General features: G+C 43.2%; 1 protein-coding gene across 2 annotated transcripts; it reads left to right on the top strand.

Moving 5' to 3' along the window:
• Positions 1–1,487: 1,487 nt before the first annotated feature.
• Positions 1,488–23,641, top strand: CUNH17orf75 (chromosome unknown C17orf75 homolog). Of its 2 annotated transcripts, XM_020963173.2 has the most exons (10): positions 1,497–1,741; positions 6,946–7,026; positions 11,697–11,822; positions 12,224–12,367; positions 14,588–14,645; positions 16,426–16,545; positions 18,009–18,073; positions 18,901–19,037; positions 19,846–19,949; positions 21,583–23,641. In XM_020963173.2, the coding sequence occupies exons 1-10, from the start codon at positions 1,596–1,598 to the stop codon at positions 21,790–21,792; spliced, it is 1,191 nt and encodes a 396-aa protein (XP_020818832.1). In that variant the 5' UTR covers positions 1,497–1,595; the 3' UTR covers positions 21,793–23,641. The 2 variants fall into 2 exon arrangements, with proteins under 2 accessions (XP_078010950.1, XP_020818832.1); XM_078154824.1 differs by lacking the exon at positions 6,946–7,026 and having other exon boundaries at positions 1,488–1,741.
• The last annotated feature ends 913 nt before the right edge of the window (positions 23,642–24,554 follow it).

Here is a 24,554-nt window from a genome sequence, read left to right as displayed (position 1 = left end):
CTATATTTAGTATTGCTGTGATCGCTTTATGCTGTACAGGCAGCTCTTGGATCCCAAAATTCCTAATCTCCATCCCTTAAGACCACTGTTTTCTGCTCAAGAAAAGAGACCCAAAGCAGAAGAGGTAGCTAGGGAATCCAGTCTCAAACTCAACTAGACAAGTATCATATATTCTCATTGCCACACAACGTACAGTGCCCATTGCTGCTGCGGAGGAGGTAAAGAGAAGGATCTCTCCCCACCTCTTCACTGGAACCAGGGGAGAGACTAAGTCCCTAGCGCCATGTTAGGGTGCTGGGGTGGGGGAGGGGAACCAAGAGATGAGGAGCAAAGGAGGTGGGGGAGAAAGAGAATCAGACAGGCACACACAGATTAAAGTCCACCAGATGTACCAGTTTTCCTCATTCAGTGGCACTTCTTCCTGTACTCTCATCTCAGGCACAGATTAGGAGCATCTGGTCAGGCATGCCCTTCGGAGCACTTGTCACTGGAAGTGGCCTGAGCACATGTTAAGCCTCTCTCCATCCGCCCCCCCCATGAGGTAGACAAGGGACCCATAAAAGATTGCTCCCTCAGACCCAAGCTACATCTTCTAGCAGAGTCCAGATCACGCCCTGCTGTAAGTCTTCCATTCTCATGAATGTTACATGGGACAGACCCCAATCCCGCAATGACTACTCCATCACCCTTATGTAAATTATCTCATTTGATTTTCATAACATTATTATTTCCACTTTACAAATGAGGGAATTCTGAGAGATGAAGTGATGTGCCTAGTGCCACCGAGACTGTACGGTTCGAAGGGGTCTTGGAGAACGTCTAATCTCATTCTCATTTTGTAAATAAGAAACCCGAAGCCGGGCACCACTAACCACTACACCCAGTCTCTGAGTACTGTAAATCCAGGGGCCTTTCCGCTATACAAGGCTGGGTGGGAGGGAAGCTAAAACAGGCAGTGTGTGTAAATCGTTGCTGCTGCATCTGTGTTTGTAGGATGGCAGCACACCAGCTGTTTTGTTTTGTTTGGGGGCACCACAAAAACAAAGTCCCTTCCAGTATTAAAGTCAATTTAATTAAAATTTATTTGTAGCATTAAATGGCTAATGAGGGATTATCCAGCCTCCACCTAAAGGGACTCTGGACCCGGGAAGCTCGCTGCCTGGAAATGGGACGAAGCCTCTTTTACACTGAGATTCATGGAATTAAGGATTAATGGGTCTCGAACCCATTTTTGGCAGATGAGAAAAATGAGGCCCTGGGAGACGACGAGATGACTCTTCCGGGAAGGCGGGTTTAGCATCCACGCTCTTGCTGACCCCAAGGCCGCCGCGCTCTCTATCCACTAAATGGAAAAAGTCAGGTCCCTGGTTTGCTTCTCGCGTCCTGCGGGACATTCGCGTTTAGGGAACTAAGTGTGCGCGGGAGAGGGCGCGGCGGAGCTGTCCACCGGGACCGTACGGCAGCAGGGGGAGCAGTAGGGCGGGACACAGCGCGCAGGGCGCTCCTCCCCCATCCCCTGCACGCAGGCGCGGGCCTCAGGCTCGGCTCAACTCGGCCCCGTTCGGCTCTGCCCGGCCCGGCGTCGGCGCGCGGATATGCTGCCCTCCCTGCAGGAATCCCTGGACGGGGACGACAAGGAGCTAGAAAGCAGCGAGGAGGGCGGCGGCGGGAGCGTGGAGCACCGGAGGCCCGAGCGGCCGCCCAGCAGCCACTTCTGCCTCTACGCCTACCACGGAAGCAGGTGCGGCCCCGGGGCAGGGCTCGGGCCTGTCCCTCCCCGGCTCAGACTGCGCGCGCGCGCACGGGGCACGGTCACGGGGCACGCGCCCGCACGGGGGCGGGGCAGAGAGGGAGCGGCGTGTGGGCGTCCGGAAGTGTTGGGCTTTAGTTCTCTCCCCCGTCTGTGCCTCAGTTCCCTCCTCTGTAAAATGGGCTTAATCATAGCACCCACCTCTTGGGGTTGTTGGAGGGTTCAGATGAGGTAATACTTGTGATATGCCCAAAGCGCTCTATAAATTGTAGCTATAATAATAATTATTATTATACACATAGGCAGACACACCTCGAGTGCACCCGCCCTGCCCCCAAACCCTCATTCATGCCAAGACACAAACAATACACAGCAGTGTGGACCCATGCTTGGACACACATGAGACATCTACAACACATGCACGCCACATGCATGCCACATGCACAGACACGCATAACAAACCTGCAGCATCAAAATGTACGTGCACATACACACGCCGCGTGGATACATTCATGCTTGCATATACATAATGAGACATGCATGCACACATATTACTGGGTCTGTAATTAATACGCTCAGGGCATGCGAAGCAAGGCATGCACGCAATACAAACATGCATGCACACCCCCCCACACTTCTACATGCATACAGCATGTGTATAGTCATGGCAACACATACACGATGAGATGCACACACACATGCAAAGCATAGGCATGCATAACAAGACTGCATACATAAAAATGTGCATGCATGTATATACATGCCACACATATACATAATGAGACATGTATGCACACAGATTACCATGTCTATAAATTAATGCTCCCTACAGTCAGGGCATGCAAATTTGGCAAGATATGCATGCGGTACAAATATGTACGCACATAAACACACCACGCATCTACATACACATAACATGTGTGTAAATCCTCTATAAACATACGTACCACCTACATGGACATGTATAACAAGACATGGACGCACACATGTATACACACATCAACTGGCATGATTGTATACTCGTGCCTATATATATGTGAGATCCACACTTACGCACATGTATGCACACATACCCTGGAGTACACCCACATCCATGAAAAGGAGTCTAAGGGAGACCTGTCAAAAGGGAATTAAGAGATTTGGAATAGAGCAGGTTTAGGAAAAACTGAGAAGGAGAGGAAATATCTAGAAAGGGGTGGGGGATGGGGGTGGTGCTTAACAATGTGAAAGGCCACCAAGAGGTGAACAAAGGCCATTGGATTTATCAGTAGAGGTGGCTTGTGACCTTGGAGAGAGTGGTGGGGATGAAGCCAGATTGCAGGGTTTGAGGAAGTGAGAGGGAGTGAGGAAGAGGAGGCAACAGACAGTTCTTCTCCTAGGTTGGCTGTGAAAGGGAGGAAATATTAAGAACGATGGGGGATCATGTGCATGGTGAGGACGTGAGGAAGTTGCTTTTAAAACAACGAAGATGGGGGAGATCCAGGCATGTTTGAAGGCAGTAGAGAAAGAACCAGTGAATAAGGAGAGATGGAAAATTAAGGAGAGGGGATGATCAAAGGAGCAAGCTGTAGGAGGAGATGGGTGCAGGACATAGAGGGGTTGGCTTCATCAGGAAGGGCCTCTTCACCCTTCAAGACTGGAGGAGAGGAGGATGGACAGTGGGTGATGTGAAGTGTGGAATTGGGGGGGAAGGGAGCTTCTGATGAGTAGCCTTAATTTTTCCAGTGAAGTAGGAGGAGGTGTTTGTGTGGCTGATGTGGACAAAGGACAAACAGATGAGGGTGTTTGAGGACAACATGTGTATTGAAATCTCCAGGTAAAAGGGCAGAGGTTGGGGGTAGGAGGAAGACTTCAGTTTTGGTCATCACATTCCCAGCACCTGCTGTCTCACCACAGAACGGGGGTTACGTAGGATGAATTTAGACTCTTCCTCTCTCCACTTGGATAGCTAGGTTCTAAACTCCCCGGGGAGGAGAGAGATTGAGGTACCACCAGTAACAGGATAGAATGTTATATATGAGTGAGGGAAATCTCAGGAGGAGAGGTTGCTGAGTATAGGTGGTAAAGGGGAGGGCCTGGGAGCCGCAGGGAGGACTAAGAAACGTGCCTCCCCCTCTCCCATCATAGAATGTGTGTGGTGGAAGGCACAGCCCTCCTTGGTGATGCAGTGTTTTCATGGGACGGCTGGGTTTTGGGGATTGCAAGGATTGACATGAAAATTGACATGAAAGAAGCAGATCTAATGTGCTGGACAGTTGTTAAAAATAGAACACGGCTTCTCTAGAGCACAGTGGATGGGGAGGGAAGAGTTGGGCAGGGACCCAGAAGGCATGTGACTGATGTGGATGGGTACAAGGGATGGGGAACTTTGGTCTAGGCAGACTGGGATTCTGAGTTGAGCTACGGAGTAGTCGATTATCTAGTACCTGGTCAATCACCAAGGGTGTATTTGGTGCTAGCTGGGTACCAAGTGTGGTGGTAATTGTTGGAGATGTAAAGACAGTGAGGAAGCAGCCCTAACCCTCCAGTAGCTTACAGTCTATAGAAAAGGATAATCTGGCCGTGTATAAGGATATACAAAGTCAATATCAATTAAATGGACCAGGAGGGTACTAGTAGGTGATGGTGATGGATCAGGAAAGACTTCATAGAGAGAGCAGCCCGTGAGTTGGGTCTTGAAGGAAACCATGTATTCTAAGGTAGAGACAGGAAGGGAGTGCAGGGCAGGCATGGGACACAGCCTGTGCAGTGGGAGGGAGGGAGGAGATGAAATATGTGAGAAATGGCAAGAAGGCTGCTTTGGCTTGTAGTGTGGCCGAAGGGGAGGCTTGTGTATAGCAGTAGCAGTGGTCATCTTGATTTGATTGTTACTTCTTGGGTAGGAGGTGACAAGTTGTGGTGAGAGAGGGGATAATGTGGGCATCTGGCCCTGCTCTCTGGGCCCAGGAATTAATGATGAATGGGATGTGTGGGAGGATACAAGGAGGAGTAAAAGCCTTCCTAGCCCAGTGCCCCTTCTCCATCCGTCCTCTCATTCACACCACTTCTCCTTTCATTCTCCCCACCTCCTCATTTCTGTCCTTGTCATCTGCTCCATCTTCTTACCTCAGAGGTCCTTTCCATCTCTATGTCTATGATCCTGCGATCAGAATCGCAGTTATTTCCTCCATCCTTTCCCCTGATCATTGCCCCAGCCCTTCCTGACCCACTCAACTCTGTACTCTGAATTCAGTTTCTCCCTCTCTTTCTGCCTTTGTCCTCCTCCCTTTTTGTCATCTGTCCTTTTTTCTCCTTGCCTTTCTCTTTAGTTTGACCTGGTTATTCTTTCCCCACTTTTCCTTATCTCTGCCACTGCCTCCTCCCCTTTCCTGTCTCCCGTTCTCTCAATTTTCCCTCTCTCTGGAACGATTGCCAGCCCTCCAGTGGCTAGGATTTTATTATTGTTTTATTTATTTTTGCATCACATTCATTTCTGAATATATACTTCCATCCCCCCCAACCTGGAAGTCTTCTTTTGAAGCAAAGATTAAAAGAAAAAGAAAAAATATTTAGAAAAACAATTGATTACATTGCATGGCTACATCTGACAGTATAAGCAGCATTCAGTACCTACACTCCCTAACTCTTCCAAAACTTCTCAACTCTTCTCAGAGTCCAAGATTGGTCATTATAATTATATATTGTCCGGTTTTATTTTATGATTCATTCTGCTTACAGTGTGGTAGTCACTGTATGTATTGTTTTCCAGGTTCTGCTTCTTTCATTCCACATCATTTCATGTAAGTTTTGCCATGCTTTTCTAAAATCTTCATCTTTGTTATTTTTTACTGCACAGTAATATTGCATTACATTCATATGTCACCATTTTTTTAGCCATTCCCCAAATCAGTGTGCTTTTAGCTTTTTGCTACCAAAGAAGTGCTTTTAGGAGTGTTTTGACACATGTTTAGCTTTTTTTTTCCTCTTGTCTTGACCTCCTGAGGGTACATGTTTAGTGGTAGAATCTTTAGGTCTTTGTATAATTCCAAATTGCTTTTCAGAAGGTTGTACCAATTTACAACTCTACGGTTAATGTGCCCCTCCAACACTATTTCTGTTCTCCGTCATTGCTAGTTTGGTGGATGAGTTGAAACCTTAGAATTTATAGAATTTCCATTTCTTGTATTATTAGTAACTTGAAACAGTCTTACATGTGGCTGTTAATAGTTTGCAATTCATCTTTTGAGTAATGTTAGTTCATAGCCTTTGACCACTTATCTAGTGAGGAATAGATCTCAGTCTCAGACGTGTTAATTTTCTATAAAAGATTTCCCAAAGTCTTAATGAAGCTTTAGGCTATTGAAGCTTAAAATTCCACTAAGACTTTTGGGATACCTTATGTATCTTGAATTGTCAAAGATGGGGATACAAACTTGTTTCCTTCTTACCCTAGCTGCATTGATTTTGTTTTTGTAAACGCTTTCAATTTAATTCAGTCAGAATTATGTATTTTGTCTTTTGTCATCTCTCCCTTATTTGGCTAAGAATTCTTTTCTGTCGTTTATATTAGTCTCCCCTTTCCTTATTTGTTTCTGTTGGGTTTTTGTTGTTGTTGTTGTTTTTGGCTAGACAGTGGGGTTAAGTGACTTGCCCAGGGTCACACAGCTGGTAAGTGTTATGTGTCTGAGGTGTGATTTGAACTCAGGTCCTCCTGAATCAAGGGCTGGTGCTCTGTCCACTGCGCCATCTAGCTTCCTCCTCCTTATTTGTTTTTAGCTGCCTCTATACAGTTTTGGGGTCTTGAAGAGGACCTAGCTTGTGGGTTTGCAGGTATAGGCTTCCTTTCAGGTGAGAGAGCTCCCGGATACTGTAGGTAACTAAGCTCTTTACCTTGGATATGTTCCTTCCTCTGGGTGAGCCTTGGATTTTTGTCTGGAAAACTGAGGGTTGGGATCAGGTGATCTTTAAGCTTCTATCCAGCTCCAAGGATTTATGGAGTCAGATCCTGAACAGACTGCCTGTCATCATGTCTTCACTTGGAGTTTATCTTTTCCATCACTAAAAAAAGGCAGCTGCCATCACTGGCTTTCTCTCCTCACATTCCTAGCTGATTTCCCCTTTGACTAGCTTCTTCCCCAGCCTTCCCCCTTCCTGTGTGAGCCCTGCAAGGGTGAGATTTCTGTGATTAACAACCATAATAATCCCATGGTTTGCAGATCACCAGCACAACGCGGGGACAGTGACGAGGGAAGTCCGAGTAGCTTGACTTTGGAAACTCCTTCTGGTGCAGACTTCAGGTAAAGCCAGCATCTATTTTCCCATCTCTAGTGCTAGCTCTGACCTGTAGAGACCAGCAATCCTGATTTTTCATTGAGCAATTCGTATGTCAGACATATAAATCCACCCTCCTCATGAGAACTTAGACATCTATTTTCTGATATTGTGAATTTGAGAACTGGGCAGGTCCAGCTGGTCAGTCAGTAAAAACTTATTAAGTGCTAATTATGTGCCCAGCACCATACTGGAACAAAGACAGGCCAGAATCAGTCCCTGCCCTGGGGCTCACAGTCCAGTGGGAGGTCAGAATAATGCTTGTGCCATTAGTAACTAGACACGAGTTTGTTCCCTCTAAGTTTCTGGGAACACACATGAGATTCCAGTATTTGGATTTAAATGACATATGAACATTGCTGTCAGAGGTAATTAATGACAGGCAGTGTTGCCCAATGGTAGAAGCTGGCCTTGGAGCCAGGAGGGCTTGGCTCTGACGCACACTGGGTCTGTGGCCCTGGGGAAGCCCCTTGACCCCGAGGCCAGAGGTGTCAAACTCAGGTAGAAACAGGGGCCGCTAAACCATACTTTAGGATCCCTACAGGCCACATATTGACGTAGAAAACCTCATATTAATATTATCTATGTTTTGTTATATTTTTATTTTGTGGAATATTTCCCAAATACATTTTTATCTGGTTCAGGCCACACTCAGGCCATGCTGGATGGGGCCCTGGGGCCTTGTGTCTGACAATTCTGCCCCAGACAGCTAAGGTTATAAATTAACAGAGAGTGTCAACGTGCATTGGCAGAGGAACTTTTCTCACCTGAGAGTCCCCTATATCAATGAATTCGTATGTCCAATCCCTCTCTATCAGAATTGTTTTAAAGATCATTTTATAGTTCTGCTTTTCACACTCTTTTCTGTATGATGCTGGGCCATCACTACAGTGTGACTCAGGCACGTGTCCCTGGCACTTATCTACCAGGTCAGAGATAGGTTGTGATCTGCCTTGCTGGAGGGAGTTGTTACACCTGGAGTTTGTTGCATACCCTTTGCCATAGGATCCTAGATTGGGGGGTCAGAAAGAGCCCCAGAGACCATCTGGTCCAGTTCCCTTGTTTTACAGATGAGAAGACTGAGGCCCAGAGGGTGAGCTGTCATGTCCAAGGTAACACAGATCAGAGGTTTAGAGCTGGAAGGGGCCCTAATGGCCAGAAAGCCCAAGCCCCTTATTTTACAGTTGAGGAAACTGAAGCTAAGATCATGTAGCTCTGTGAAAGATCCGAGGGATGATTTGAACTCAGATGTTCCTGATGCCAAGTACCATTTTACTGCCTCTGTCAGAGGCAGACCTGAGATTTGAACTCAGGTCTGATGTAGGCATTGTATTGAGAATATATTCCTATATAACACAGTGTGAAGACTTGAGTAGAATGTTCTTTTTCTGTCTTCATGTGAACAAGACCAGGCTGGAACTGCTCTCTGCCTTGACGCCCTTGGGATAGGAGCTCCCAGAACTTACCTCGTCTAAACCGTACAAGGTCTCTGCCCGCTCTGTCCCTGCCTTGCTCCAGGCTCAGAGGAGGAGCACCCTTGGCCAACCCTTCCTGATTTGCCTTTGGCCTGAGCTCCTCCTGTCACCTCCATGACCTTGCTGAATTCTCTTTCTCTCTTGCATCTTTACCTTCTCCCACCTCTGGCTGCAGCCTACAAACACATTCACATCTTCTTGATCCTAAAATTCTTGCTTGAACCCACTCCCCCGTAGACTGTTGTCCTCTTGTCTTCCACGAACGTCACTGCTGCTACTTCCCCGCTACGTAGTTACTTCGTGGGCCGTTGTAATCTGGCACTCCAGAAATAGCTCTCTCCAAGGTCAGTGGTAACCTTCTTGTGAAATCCAGCAACTTGGTTTTTTCTTTTTTTGTTTCCTGTTGTATTCTCCTTCATGTCTCTGAGGCATTTGGCACTATGGATCCGCCTCCTTCTTGGTCCTCTTTCCTGCCTTGGCTTCTGGGACACTGCATCTCCCTGCCTGTCCCATCTCTGCCACCTTTGCTAGATCCTCCTCTTCCCTTTGTCCCTAAGAAGTTCCCTTCTCGGGCCTTTTCTCTTCTTTCTCTGCATTCTCTTCTCTGGTGATTTCATCCTGGCTGCAGTTATCAGCACCATGCAGGTGATTCCCAAATCTCCGTCTTCTCCTTCGTCCTCTCTCCAGAGCTCTAGTCCCATATTTCCCTGTATGTCTCCACCTCGATGTCACTCCAGAACTCTTCATCGCCCTGCCCCCCTCCTGACTCCTCCATCTTTGTCTTTGGTACTCCATCCTCGCAGTCACCGAGCTCAGAACTTCAGAGCCACCTTTGAGTTCCCTCTTCCTTATTCCTCATCACCTGCCAAGTCTGGTCAGTTCCAACCTGGCCTCAGCTCCAGCCTCCATCAACCCTTTGCACTCCCAAAGTATCCCTTTTCACTCATGTGGCTCATTGCTTCTCCCCAAATCTCCAGAGTAGCTTCCTACTCGGTTCTTCTTCCTCCAGTCTATCGTAATCTTCTTTAACACACCCCTTTGGTCACGCATTTCTTCAACTCAGGAATCTTCACTGGCTCCCCTTTTCCTACCCACTGAAACATGATTTCCTGATCCCCCACCCTGGCCCATGTGGTGTTCCTCACCAGTGACGCTCCACGCATTGATCCCCCCTGTTCCCCAGGGCTGGAATGCTTTCCTTCCTCACGTCAGCCTCCTGCCTTCCCTGGCTTCCTCCAAGACTCCTCTTAAGTATCCCCTTCTTTGGGGGGCCCTTCCTCCTCCCCCAGCCCCTGCATTCCACAGCTACCTTCTAATTACATTGTGTGCAATGTGTATGAATGTAGTTCTTTGTCTGGCACCTCCTCCATGAAAACAAGACCCTTGAGGAGAAGGACTGTTTTTCCTTTTCTATGTATCCCCAGCATTAACTGTACTGCCTGGCACATACTAAATGCTTAATAAATGATTGTAGACTGACTGACCAATCCTGGCATTCAAGGCCCACTGCAATTCAGTTCCCATCCGTCTTTTCAGCCTCATCTCACACTACTGCATCTACTTCACCTCTTAGGTAAGCTGGATAAATCTTAGTGACCTTTTCTTGCCCTGATCTTTCCCATCTCAGTGTCTTACAGAGGGCTTGCTTACCATTCTAGGCCTGCCCCCAGGCACCTCCGGCTGAAAATGATGCCTCCCTCCTCCAGGGATTCTCCTTAGTGCTTAGCACTCTCTTTCATGTAGTTATTTGTGGAAATGACCTTCTCCTCCCTCTGTGCCATTAGATAATAAAGTCCTTGAGAACAGGGTTTGTATGTGTTGTTTTTCACATTCCTAACACAGAACTTGGTGTGCATGGCGGGTGCTTAAATAGTGATTGCTTAATTGAATTTCATCTGAAGTCAAATTTGAGACTTTTGCTTCCTGTTTCATAATAGAAAACTCAGTTGACAAAATATTTGATGCTAGCTTTTGCCTCCATGCGTGGTGAGATGGAAGGTGGTCACCAAAATAACTGCCACAACACCAAGTAAACATCTTAGAGCAGGGGTCTTTAACCTAGAGTCTGCAAATTTTTTAAAAAAATACAAATTTATTTATTTTTAGTTTTCAACATTCACTTCCGTAAGATTTTGAGTTCCAGTTTTTCTCCCCCTCTTTCCCCTCCCCCCATGTACAATCTGATACAGGCTTTACATATACATTCATATTAAACATACTTCCACATTAGTCATTTTGTAAAGAAGAATTAGAATCAATGGGATGAACCATGACAAAGAAGAAACAAACAAAAAAAAAAGAGCAAATAGTATGCATCGATCTTCCTTTGAACTCCGTAGTTCTTTTTTCTGGGTGTGGATAGCATTTTCCATCATGAGTCTTTTGGAGTTGTTTTAGATCCTTGCGTTTTTAAGAAGAAATCTATTAAAGTTAGTCATCACACAATGTGGCTATTAATGTGTACAGTGTTCTCCTGGTTCTGCTCATTTCCCTCAGCATCAGTTCATGTAAGTCCTTCCAGGTTTTTCTGAAGTCTGCCTGCTCCTCATTTCTTATGGAACAGTCGTATTCCATGACATTCATTTACCACCGCTTGTTCAGCCACTCCCCAATTGATGGGCTTCCCTTCAGTTTCCAGTTCTTGGCCACCACTAAAAGAGCTGCTGTAAATATTTTTGTACGTGTGGGGCCTTTTCCTATTTTTATGATCTCTATAATTAAAAAAAATATTCTGATAGCTACATTTCAGTATAATTGGCTCTCCTAGATTACTACCAAGGGGTCCATGTTGCAAAAAGGTTATAAGACTCTCTGGCAGAGAGACAGCACGGAGCAGTGGGTAGAGTAGTCAGGCGTCCTGGGTTTGGATGCTGTCTCAGATACATGCTAGCTGTGTGACTTTGGCCTCGTTTGGCCTTTGTGTAAAATGAGGAGTTTGGGTTTGATGACGTCTCTGGCCTTTCCCAACTCGAAGGCTGTGGTCTTATGAATCCTGTCCCTCAAAGTTATTCTAACTTCCTCAGACACTCGACTCTGCTTATTGCAAATTCCGAATTCTGTCAACAAGTAATAAATAAATTTGTTTATGTAAAACAAATGTACACACACACACACACACGTACACATACGCTCATAAATATCTGTTTTGTTTGTTTCAAAAGCCTTTCCTTGGTAGATACTAATTTACCGTCAGAAACAGAGCCAGAACTCCGGAGTGCCATTGCTAAGCGTGTGTCTAAAGGAGCTGTCTTTGAGGGGCTGGGTAACGTTACATCGGTGGAGCTGAGGTAAGGACATGGGATTACAGGCGAGTTTTTGTTTCAGAGCTAAGTGATGGAATGGATAAGCAATTCCCCCAAGGCCAGATCTCCCTAGCTGACATATACTTGGCTGGCTCCGTGTCTAGACCCATCTTGATCACAGCAAGGAAATTGTGAAGCTTGACTCATCCCCCCCCTTTTAATTAGTTAATTAAGTTAATACTAGCAATCCACTTAACCTTTCCCTTCCAAGTATTTAACTTAAGGCATGATAAGGAGGTGGGCAGACTTCCAATGCAGATACGGATGAAGATGAGCAGCCTTGAGAGCTGTCTGCTAAATTAGATGCATGTTGACCACAGGATGAGTCACCAGCCTTGTTCCCTTTGACTTTTTTCTTTACCCCCCTCCTCATCCCTATCCTGCAGTCTTCCAGATTCCCGGGTTGGTTGCTATTACTGCCTTTTCCAGCAAGACAAACCGCTTCTAGAAACAGCAACTACAGAGTCTGTTCCTGACCCTCCTGAATATATAGTCTGTTTCTTAGGGGGCTCTGAAAAAGGACTTGAGCTATATCCTTTTCTTTGGCTCTGAAGATGGCAGGAATGCCAGGTCAGGAGAATAAAAAAGAAGATGGGTTTCCACTGACTTTCCATTCCCCAAGACCCCACTCCTTCTCCAGAGTTTCACCATGTCATTCCCAAACCTTTCATCCATTTTATTTTTAAAAAATTAGTATGATTAATTAATGGAATGGAAAAGTATTTATTAAGTAGCCTTGGGGAGGGGATGGAGAAGTCAGTGAAAGCTTCCCTTGACTGCCTACCTAGGCCCTTGGGCCAATCATTGGAGATTTGGGTAGCTGCTGGCAGATGGGAGGGATGTGGATGAGGAAAGTGAGGGTCCTTGGTTGGAACCTTCAGATGCTTTATTAATTTTTAAAATTAATAGCATAGTTTCTGGCCCATTAAGGTACTTTAAAATGCTTGTTGATTGGTTTATTAAATGTTTTATTGAAAGCAAACATCAATACTAACTAATACTAATTAAATTCAGCACATGTACAATATTATAACACCTTTGGGCCTCTCCTCTTAAATTTCTAATGGGATTCTTTGGCAATTCACTTTTTTAAAATGTTAAATTTTTAATTAATGTTTATTACTGAATTTTTTAAACAGTCACTTCCAAATGATAATGTCCCTCCTCTACTCTCTTTTGTAGCAAATAAGTAACATTAAGCAAAACAGATCAATGTATTAGCAGTGTCTGAAAACGCGTACCTCATTTTGCGTCTGTAGCCCAGCACATTTTGGTCAAGAGGCGAGAGACGCGTTTCACTGTCAGTCCTCTGAAGTCATGGTTAGTAGCTACACTGATGAGAGGTGTGAATTGTTTTCCTTTATGTTACTGTAGTTACTGTATAAATTCCCTAGAAAAGATTTATTGACTTTTCCTTATATGATTGTAGTTCGTATATATTCTATTCCTCTTGGTTTTGGTTTTTTACTTTTTTTTTTCATAAAGGACTTTTTAGATTTCTCTGTATTTCTCATACTTGTCCATCTTAGTTGCATTATAGTATTTCTTTACATGAACAAAGCACAATTTATTTAATCATTTCCCTATTGTTCAACATTTAGGTTGTTTCCAGTTTTTTTGCAATGACATATAATGTTGCTAATGAAAATCTTTGAATATATAACTCCTTATTTTGGGCATTGATAACACTCTCAGGATATATTTCTAACAGTCGAGTTATTGGGTCAAAATTTATGATTATTTTTGTAACTTTTTCTGCCTTCAGATTGATTGCTTTCCCAAGAAATTCTACAAATTTGCAATTCTACTGTCAATGAATGAGTGTACCCATTTCTTCACAATACTGCCAGCATTGTGTTTGGCTTTTATTTATTTATTTACTTTTTGCCCATTCGATGACTGTGAAGGGGTATCTCAAAGATGTGCTTGTTAGTAAGGTTGAGCATTTTTTTCAAGTGATTATTAGCAATTTGCTTTTCCTCATTTTTAAAACTGTCTGTTCAAATTCTTTGACTTTGAATTCACTTTAAATTCTTTTTTTCCTTGAGTGTGTCCGCTACAAGGCTGTCATTGCTCATAGGTTAGTAACGGGCACCTGTGATTTCACTGGTGTAGGGACCTCCCAGGTGAGGAAGTTTCCACCAGGTCAGGTCAGCATGTCTCTACAACCTGCAAGGAGCCAAGGACAACAGTGAGAGGTTAAATGGCTCGCTTATGTTGCACAGGGCAGGAGGTGCCAGAGGGGGGACTAGAACTCAGGTCTCCCCACCTTCCACACTGGCTCTGCAGCCTCTAGCCTCTTGGGTCATATCCCAGAGGCCACTCTTGGGGATTGCTTTAATTCATGGTATTTGTAAACTGAGAGGTTTTATATTTTATTTTGAAAGCTTAGAACAACCATCTTGGTTTATCTGTCATCATCATCATTATTGTTATTATTAATTATTATCATTATTAGATAGCTAGGTGGCATAGTGACTGTGAACAGAGTACTGGCCCTGGAGTCAGGAAGACCTGAGTTCAAATCCAGCCTCAGAGACTAGCTGTGTGACACTGGGCAAGTCACTTAACCTCTGTCTGCCTTAGTTTCTTCATCTGTAAAATGGTAATAATAGCACAAACCTCCAGGGTTGTTGTGAGGATAAAACAAGATAATATTTGCAAAGTGTTTTACGAACTTTAAAAGTGCCGTATAAATGCTAGCTATCATCATTATTATTATTTAATATTATTATTCCTTAAGATCATACTTTCAGACTTGAATTGGACAAATACATCCAAAGCCTGAAGACAAACATGGATGGTGAGGTAAAAAGTCTGACTTCATCCTTTTTAAGCATTGGAGATTAATAATATTGGGTGTCATGGTTCTCCTCTACTTGCAGAACATTTCCAGGTGGCCACCAAGAATCCTAAGTACATGTTGCTCTGAGGCAGGCGGGGAGTTCACTACCGAGGCAAAGCAAACCCACCAGCCTGTGGGTTCCAGACAATGGCTCTGCTGCTTTCCCTCCCAACCAAAGGCTGATGATTCAGTTCATTCACTGAGATGGCATGTGAACGATGACTGCTGAGGAGGTGGGAACAGGGGTCTTAGCTACCTGGGCCGAGCCAGTAGGAGGCTGGCTCTGCTGTGCAGGGCCCCCGCTGTGCTCCTGCGGCCATGTCCGCCAGTCCCAGAGATCACTCTGCAGAAGGAAGTGACTGCTCTTACGGCTGTCACCCTCACAAGCTGGGGATGTATTACCTGAATCTCAGCACTTCCCTAAGAGCCCTTCCATGGCTCTGTTCTATTCTTGAATTTAAACCTTTTTTGAAACAGTTTTACCATTTTGGCTTCTAGCTGCTCTTTGGGTGATGGGTTCTGTAAGTTTATTACTTGTTCCATGCTTGTGGATGGATTGTAGACTCATCTGGAGAGGGACTGGGGGAGGATGACCTGTAATGTAATGATGTGGGTCAGTGGCCTTCCTACCCTAAAGCTGACTGAGTGACAGTACTTTTTGGAAGGTGACCCTTCATGGAAAGATGAGTGTCTCTGGGGGAAATGGGAGAATATCAGAACCAGGATGTCAACATTGGGAACGTACCTCCTGGTATCTTGGTGAGTCGCCCAGTTTCCTTCCAATTCTGATTGGTCAGGCTGGACTCTATTCTCAGTTACCCCATGTACAACCATCCCATCCTCTCCTTTGAGTGGTGGCTCTCTCCGGTGAAGAAATGACAGTGAACACCTTAGATTTCATCACTTTAAATAAAAAATGTTTACAGTAGTTTCCATTCTAAGCTTTTTTTGCCCTTTTTCTTCATTTACATTTTTTAAAAATTAAGAACTTAAACATGAACATTTTACTGTACAAACAATAACAAAAAGGTAGGATTACATATGAAACCATAAATCTTTGTTATGTACAACTAGGGTTTTTATGATTAAAAATTTAACTTGATTAAAAGCCAGATACAGTGGCACATACCTATAATCCCAGCTACTGGGGAGGCTGAAACTGGTATAGATCTCTTGAGCTCAGGAGTTCTGTGCTGTTGTGAGCTAAGCCCAATTGGTATGCGCACTAATCATGGCATTAATATGGTGAGCCCTCTGGGAATGGGGTCCACCAGGTTGCCTAAGAGGGACACACAGGTCAAGACTGGAAAACAAGGCAGGTCAAAGCTCCTGTGTCAATCAGAGTGGGACCCATCTATGAATAACTCTGGCATTCCAGCCTGGTTTCGAAAGAGAAAACCAGCCTTTAAACAGAACTTTGTAGTATCAAAACAGCTCAGTTTATCAGTGTCCCCTCCTGAGCTGCCTTCTGCATTCGATGCTTTATTTTGCTAGTGGAATTTCTTAACAAAACTCACTTTTCTGGGAATGATACGTGTCAACATTCTTTTTCTGATCTTTTTCTGATCTTAAAATTCAGAAGTGTTTGTCCATCAACTCTTATCACTGTCAACAATGTTGAGACAAAAAGCGTTATATCTCAGTTAAAATGGGATCTATCACCATCAACAATGTTGAGACAGAAAGCATTCCATCTTAGTTAAAACATCGAATGATAGTATTTTGTATTCTGTATATATATAGGAAGGTAGCCTGGAGGCCTGCACCAAATCCTATCTTAGCAACTGGTTTGAGGCGGCCGTTTGCCCGATTGAGAGAGTCGTACATCTCTTTCAAGAGAAGCTGACCTTTCTCCTGCATGCTGTGAGTATCAACACACACATTCCGTTGATTGAGAGCCGGTTGGGAAGTTCTATGAAAGATTGAAAGAGACTGCTGACATTTATTTTTCTTTTGGTCCCAAGTTTAGCTGTCAACAATTCACTTGGAAACTTGGTTCAGTTATTCAGTCAGTGGCAGTTACTAGTTGAGGCATCTTCATGGGACAAATCATTTCATCATAATAATCTCCTAGGTACTTTTTAAGATGCCTTGTAATTAGAAGTAATTGCCTAAGCAGTGGGAGAGGAGGAGAAAAGCATCCCAAATGCCTTGAGTTCAGAGGAGCATCGCTCTTTATAGAACCGCAAGAAGTTCAAAGGCCGTCTAGACCAACTCCTTCATTTTATATGTAAAGTTACCTAAGGTCACATAGGTGGTATGTGTCAGAGGTGAAATTTGAACCCAGGTCTTCCAACACAGCAGCCAGTGTTTGGTTACTCTAACACACTGCTGCCTCTTTTAATGACACCCAACATTCTGATGGAAACTGGAAAATTCAGTAGGTGTCTAGATGTTTTGGTATTGGCAATGAGGTATATTTGAAATCACCTGGATAATTGACTGGATTTTCCATTCAGGTGATTGTGTGGGGTAGATAGACAGGCTTGGATAAATAAGGAGTCTTTATCTTTACTGTATAACAACAGTTGAAAAAACCAAGTCCTCAAGATGAGTACCATGCTCCTTGTTCAGCACCTTGGAGAGAGCAGTGGAAAGCTTAGGATTTGGCATCCAAAGATCAGGCTATTCATGTCAGCTCTGCCATTTGCTGTCTGTCATGACCTTGGGCAAGTCATCCAGTTACATTCAAGCCTCGGTGTCTTCCTCTACAAAATGAGGCCAAATGGACTACTCTAATGCTCTTCAAGGCCACTTCCAGCTCTAAATGTTTGAGCCTCTGATCCTGGTCAAGCACTGTCCAGTCAAATATTTTAAAAAGGTTGTGATGTATCCAAGAGCCAGTCCAATAAAGAGTGAGTGATATGAAGAGAATGATGTTACTAAGTGAGATGAGCAGAGCCGGGGTGCTCTCTGCTACATATGGCCTTAGGATAGTTCAACATAGAAAAAAGCCATCCAAACGGAAGGGGGCCCTAGGCGTGTTTGGGAAAGGATGCAGAGAAAACTCGTTTATTTGTTTTCTGGCTTTTATTTTTTAGGTTCCACCTTATTGATCAGGGTCTTCTGTAAGATTCTATTTCTTACTGGGTATCATTACTTTTGTCTGTCTTTGTTGATGGTTATTACATTTATAACAATTTTTTGAAAGATCATGAAGAAATAGGGGTTATCCAGGTTTTATATCTCTCCCAAGCCTTAGACTGTGCACATAAAGGCAGAACTCTTTGTTCTGCATACAGTAGGTGCTTAATAAACATTTGCCGATTGACTAATTGAACCAAAGCAAGACAAATACATGCTGACAGTGAATTTCTCTCTCAAAGGCTTTGAGTTACACTCCAGTTGAAGTTCAAGAATCAGATGAAAAAACAAAGAGAGACATTAATGGGTAAAGATTGCTAAAAGTTTTATGAAAACACTTATTTTTCACGAGTTGCTTTTAAATTTTTTTTAATTTCTAGATTTATTTATTTGAGTGTTGTTTTTGTATTTTTCTTTTGAATTGTTCATGTAACTGCAAATCTGTATTGTATACAACTTGCTTGTAAATTCATTATGTAACTTTCAAAGCTGTCTGTGTGTGTATGTGGTTTTTTTTTTCTGGACCTTTCATCTGTGTACTTTTTTTTAATGCTTCAGTTTCTCTTTTCTTTCATTTCTTTATTTTTTTTTTGCAACCTTATAACTACTTCTTCCCATTCCTCCCAACTACCCCCCAAAATACCCTTGTAACCCATATGCATAGTTAAGCAAAACAAATTCCTACCTTGGCCATGTCTGAAAATGTAGCATGTCTCATTCTGCACCTGAGTCCATCACTTTTCTTAGAAGTTTGGTAGCCTGCTTCATAATTGTTGACCTTTACTTTAAAAAAATATTGATTTTTCCTCCTTGAGCCCCTTTAAAGATAATGCATGGCTAGGTGTGATGGTGCACACCTGTAGTCCCTGCTTCCCAGGAGGCTAGGGCTGGTGGAGTGTTCGATGAAGGGGTGTCTACAGTAAAGCCCCTGAGGAGGGGAAAGGGGTGTCACCAGGCCACCTAAACTGGCCCAGGTTGGAAGAACAACGCAGGTTAGGCGTCAGTGCTGATCAGTAGTGTGGGGTCAGACCAGTGAGTGCCAGCTGCACTTCTGGCCTCGGCGAGATAGGGAGACCCAGTCATAATGATAACAACAACAATGACATTTGGAAAAGGAACTCTCTTTTGGGGCAGGTTTCTGAGTGTGGCCAGTCTCCAAGGACTTATTCATGAGGGGACGATGACCTCCTTATGCATGGCTATGACTGAAGAGCTGCACAAGTCGGTGGTTATAAATTGTAGTGGGCCTCAGCCACAGTTTTCTAACGCAGGTGAGATGCATGTTCTAAAGCACCCTTTGTTGTTTTATTTCTGATACTGAATGTTCATGCTGTATGTGATAATAATAGGGTGAGAACAGGTCATATTGAGTTTTACCCTCTACCTTCCATTTTTCAGGCTCTTATTTAAAAAAAAAGTTTTATTGGTATCTTTTGTTCTTAGAACCCCTTTGTTTCCAAATAGATTTCCTCCCTCATTCCCCTACTCAGTGAATCATGCCTTGTAGGAAAGAATTTTTAAAAAATTAAAATTTTTTTTTGCATCTTAGACTATAACAGTAGACTACTTATAGGAGCAATGTATGAAAGATTTATAAGTGTAAAATGCAGATTAATACATTATTATTACATTTATATAATTATATAATAGCCTAGGTAGAATGTCCTTTGCATAAGGAAGCAGCGGAGTGTGGTGGATAAAGGACTACATTTGGAGTCAGGAAGATCTGAATGCAAATACTGCAGTGTAGGAGGACTTGGGTTCAAATTCTGCTTCTAATGTTTACTACATGTGTGACTTGGGGGCCTCAGTTTCCTCATCAGTAAAATAAGGGGTTGAAATGAGATGACCTCTGAGGTCCCTTCTAGTTGCGGGGGGCCATAGGTAAGCCATGTGAGCGTCTCTGAGCCTCAGTTTCCCCATCTGCAATGGAGATAACCATACCTGTAGTACTTATATCAGAGGGTGGTCACGAGGCTCAAGTGATTTCACATATAGAAAGAGCTGAGCAGACCTTTTCAGTGCTCTCTGGACTCCAGATATTGTTACTGTTTCTCACCGTTCCCTTATGTTTTACAGGAAGCAACAGGTTCTGTGAGGACTGGATGCAGGCGTTTCTGAATGCTGCGGAAGGTGGCAACCCATTTCTTTTCCGACAGATCCTAGAGAACTTTAAACTGAAGGTAGCTTACTGTTGACGCGGTTCTTGGCAGATGGTTGTCTGGGCCTTCTGTAGAAGTGTTTATCACACATTTTCAAATGGCTGGTGCACAAGAGATGTTGAACCATTTAATTTCTTGCTTACTAAGTTAAATGCTGTGGCAGTTTCAAATGGAACCGGTCTTGTGGTATGAGAGAGATTGATCTTTTCTGTGAAACTATTGGAGGCAGTGTGGCCTGGTGCATGGAATGCTAAGCTTGGAAACAGGGAGACCAGGGTTTGAATCCTGCCTGATACTCGCCAGCCAGGTCCCTGGAGAAGCTGCTTGGCCTCCCTAGGACCTATGTTTGTGTACCTGGTGGCCTAATGGTGTAAAATCCTGGGTCTTGTCACTTCTTGTTTAAGGATACTTTTTTTAAAAATTTGCTGATTTTTTGTTGTTTTTATGCCATTTTCTTTCCTCAAATATATCACTCCTCTCTCTCTTCCCCAGAGAGTCATCCAATGTGACACAGAATTTTTTTTTAAAAAAAGGAAGAGAAAAAAAGCATTTCAGCAAAACTAATTAGCAGCTGGGGCAGTATAGTCTGACAATATATGTGATGTTCCACAAAGGGTCCATTTCTTAAACCTCCTTAAAAAAATAAGCTGAAGGATACATTTTGTTTGACATAACAGATATTTCCCAACAAACACCCACACAAACCACTTTACAAAACATGTTCCCTGAGAAAGCCGTTTGAGCATCTATTGTTAGTAGAAAGGATGGCTGTAAATGGACTCTTTAATGGTGGCAGTATGGTGCTAACGTTGACTGCTGTATTTGGGCAGAGTTTTGCTGCCTCTCCCAGTTAACTGTAGAATGTTGCAATTGCATTTTTTTTTTGCTTTGTTCTCCTTGTTCTACATTACTTCATGCAGATCCTTCTTTCCTCCCCAAAATCTTCATATTTAATTTTCCACTTGGTGTGGTACTTATACATCATCTCCATTTAGTGTAATTTGTTCAGCCATTCCACAGTCAATCAGGCCCATGTTTTGTTTGAAGATTTTCCTGATCATAAATAAGGTTGCTATGATTATTTTTGTACAATGGGTCTTTACTTGCTGTCAATAATCTCCTTGGGATGTAGTCCCAGTAGTAAGATCTCTGATTCTGTGCCTATAAATTTGTCTCCTATATTACTTCTATAAGGACCCTACTGTTGGGATCCGTTCAAAGTATGAACAGTTTAATAACTTTTCTTGAGTAAGTCCAAACTGTTTTCCAGATGGTTGAATCAATTGACTGTTCCACCAGCAGTAAATTAATGTGCCTGTCTTCCCATAACCCCTCCAATGATGACTGTCTTCCATCTTTTGCCATATTTCCTAGCTCAGTGCATTGCAGATGGTACTTAAGCATTCTTTAGAACTTGTTATTAGTTCCCCGGCTTTTATTTTTTTTATTATTAAATTTTTTTTGGCAATTGGGGTTAAGTGACTTGCCCAGGGTCACACAGCTAGTAAGTGTCAAGTGTTTGGTCTGAGGCCGGATTTGAACTCAGGTCCTCCTGACTTCAGGGCCGGTGCTCTATCCACTCCACCACCTAGCTGTCCCCCCACCCTTTACAAAGATGAAAACTACATACCTTCAACTCGTTCCTCTTTTCTAGGCTATCCAAGACACAAACAACCTAAAGAGGTTTATTCGACAGGCAGAAATGAATCATTATGCCTTGTTTAAATGTTACTTATTTCTGAAGAACTGTGGCAGTGGAGATATCCTACTGAAGATAGTGAAAGTGGAGCATGAAGAAATGCCAGAAGCCAAAAACGTGATCCTGGCCCTTGAAGAATTCATGAGAGAAGAAGCTTTGGCCTAGACTTCTTAATCATTTGTTTTTATGTACTCTGAAATCGCTGCAACGTAGTACTGTGCAGTCATACTCTCGTGATTCATTGGAACCAATTTGTCATTGTTGTAATGGGTTATGCTGTCTAAAAGCATTAGATGATTTCCGACTAATTCTAGGTTGCAGTCTTTTGGTGGTTTAAATCATGTAGAAACCATTGGAAACATTTTCCTTTGAGTCTTAGGGATAAAAGTGTGTAAGTACATAGTTATTCTCTTTGTCGGCATTCAGCCTCATCAATCATAGAATCTTGAGGTTGAAAGGGACCACCGGAGGCTACTGATCTCTGTAGTCCTCTGTCTTGGTGTGGGCAATCCCATTTTTCTAGGCTCACAGAAAGAAATTCGGTAGCCTCTCTTTAGTCCATTCCTCTGTTTAAAAACACTGGTAAGACATTTTCCCTGGCAGAAAATCATCATGGTTCTTTCTCAATCACCAGTGGATTTAGCGTTTTGTAGCTATTTGGAGAAGATACAGTTCTAGACTTGGGGCAGACTAGCTTCACAAAAGCATTGCAAAGACAGCTCTAGAACACAGCCCATGTCTTAAAAGCTTTGCACTCTGTGGGTGCCTGATGTATTCTGTTGGATAATGGCAATGTCAGTATGGTCAGCCCTGGTGCTGATGTGCAAATAAAACTTGAATTTGTAACAAATTGTAAAATGAGCTTGTAGAGTAGATGTGCCAACTTGAAAGGAAAGCATTAGTTGGTTTCTAGGACGGCCACAAAAATGAATCGAACTAACCCTTTAAAGAGTGGACTGCTCTTTTTTTCCTAAAGCTGTAAGTGCTTGACTGATTGTCCTTTGAATAATTAGGGATGGGGAAAAGAAAAACCAAGGCATTCTACTGGCAGCATGTCACCTCAGAAACTCAACAGAGATTCTTCACTACATTCAGACTCGGGCATTGATTTTTGATTTCTGTACTTTCATTCTTGTCCTCAAATTGTTTTGCACCAAATCAATGAAAAGTCTGCTCTCGAGAGAATTGGATATCTTCTTTCCACGGGAACAGATTGCAGCCACCCACATGTAGCAGTGGTTTTCCTTGTCTGTAGCTATTTAAATAAACCCCATATTTGATCATTATTATTTAGTCCTGTCAATCATAGAATAGTGGGTTTGGAAGGCTGTACCCAGACCCCTGCCTTTATGCTGATTCCCGTTTTCCTTGGCTTAGAGGAGATTCTGTAACCGTGTAATAGGAAACATAAATATTGTATTTTTACTGCCCTGGGGATGTAGAGAAGTGCTGAAGGTCTTTAAGCTGAGGAATCATCTCAGATTTCTTTAAATTCCTATTAAGTGCCAAGTTATACCAGTGATCTGCCCTTTCAGAATGATTGGCAGTGTTTCCCCCCTTTTTATCCTCTAAGGCACAAAAATTCATCTAAGAAACACTTATTAAACACCTACTATGTGCACTTCACTTTGCTATATGCTGAAGGTGGTTTTTTTTTGGGGGGGGTGTAGGAATCAGACCTGTGATTTCATCAGGGTTGCCTTCCTTAAAAAAGACCACATTCACGTCCTACCCCTGACACATGTTGGCTGTGGTCCCGGGCAGATTGCCTAACCTCTCAGTGCCCCAGACCAAGCTTTAGAGAAGGTGCCCATCTGTTTTTGTACAGGAAGTTTCATTGTGCTGAGTTACTGGGAACAATGCAATCATAGGTCCAAACCTATCTACTCCCAACTAAACTTAGCTTTTTGTTATGTATGGTATTCTTAAAAATTAAATGGATTCTCAAAATAGCATCCATTTTATTCATGGGTAGTTTTTATAGCTATTAAAATAAAGGTTATCCTTCCGTGTAGCAGTTCTGAACTTTTTCTTCCTTCTTGGTAGACAAATGGGATGGGAGGGGTAAGGACGACTTCCTTATTCACCATCCAGAAAGTGAGACTCAATAGTCTAGGTTGCTTCCTTTCCTTTCCCTCCATTTTCCTCCCCTTCATCCATTTTAACCACCAAATGATGCCTGTAGCAATAAATACACCTTGCACTAGATGACAGGGAAGCCCACAATTTTCTTGGGAAACATTTCAGTTCTCAAGACGATATTTCCCCCAGCTTTTTGTCTTATTGATGAGTGGAAATTCCATTTTCTTTAAAGGAATCTTTCCACTGGGAGGCTAACATAGCCCACACATTAAGACACATGATTACCTTCTTACATGCTTCCTAGACAGGATAACACTGAGGTGGTGCAAATGCCTAAATACAGCTTTTCTCTCTAGTGTCTTTCTCTGGAAAACAAGACGAAAGTCATAGAATGTTGCCTGTTGTCATGCGACAATCACTGACTAAATACCTCCCATGTACCAAGCACCATGCTAGGCACTTTACAAATGTTAGTTCATTTGATCTTCACAATAACCTTGTGAAAGGTAGGTTGGAGCCAGATTTTGAAGGGCTTTAAGAGCCAAATAGAGGAGGTTGTATTTTATCTTATGAGCTAGGGTAAACCACTGGAGCTTTTTGAGTAAGGGAGTAACAGAGGTGAGACCTATGTGTTAGGAATATGAGCTTGGCAACTTCATGGAGGTTGTGTTGGAGAGGAGAGAGATTGGAAGCAGAGATGTTATTAAGAAACTGTTATGTTAGTCCAAATGAGAAGTAACGAGGGCTTGAACAAGGATAGTGGCTCTGTCTGTAGAGAGAAGGGGACAGAGTTGAGAAATATGGAGGCAGAATTGACAAGACTTAACAACCAATGAGATGGAGGG

The sequence above is a fragment of the Phascolarctos cinereus genome, unplaced genomic scaffold (genome assembly GCF_003287225.1).
Source record: "Phascolarctos cinereus isolate Bilbo 61053 unplaced genomic scaffold, phaCin_HiC Scaffold_5;HRSCAF=322, whole genome shotgun sequence".
Classification (NCBI taxonomy): domain Eukaryota; kingdom Metazoa; phylum Chordata; class Mammalia; order Diprotodontia; family Phascolarctidae; genus Phascolarctos; species Phascolarctos cinereus.
Note: the sequence above shows the minus strand (reverse complement) of the source record. Positions and strands in the feature narration are given on the sequence as shown.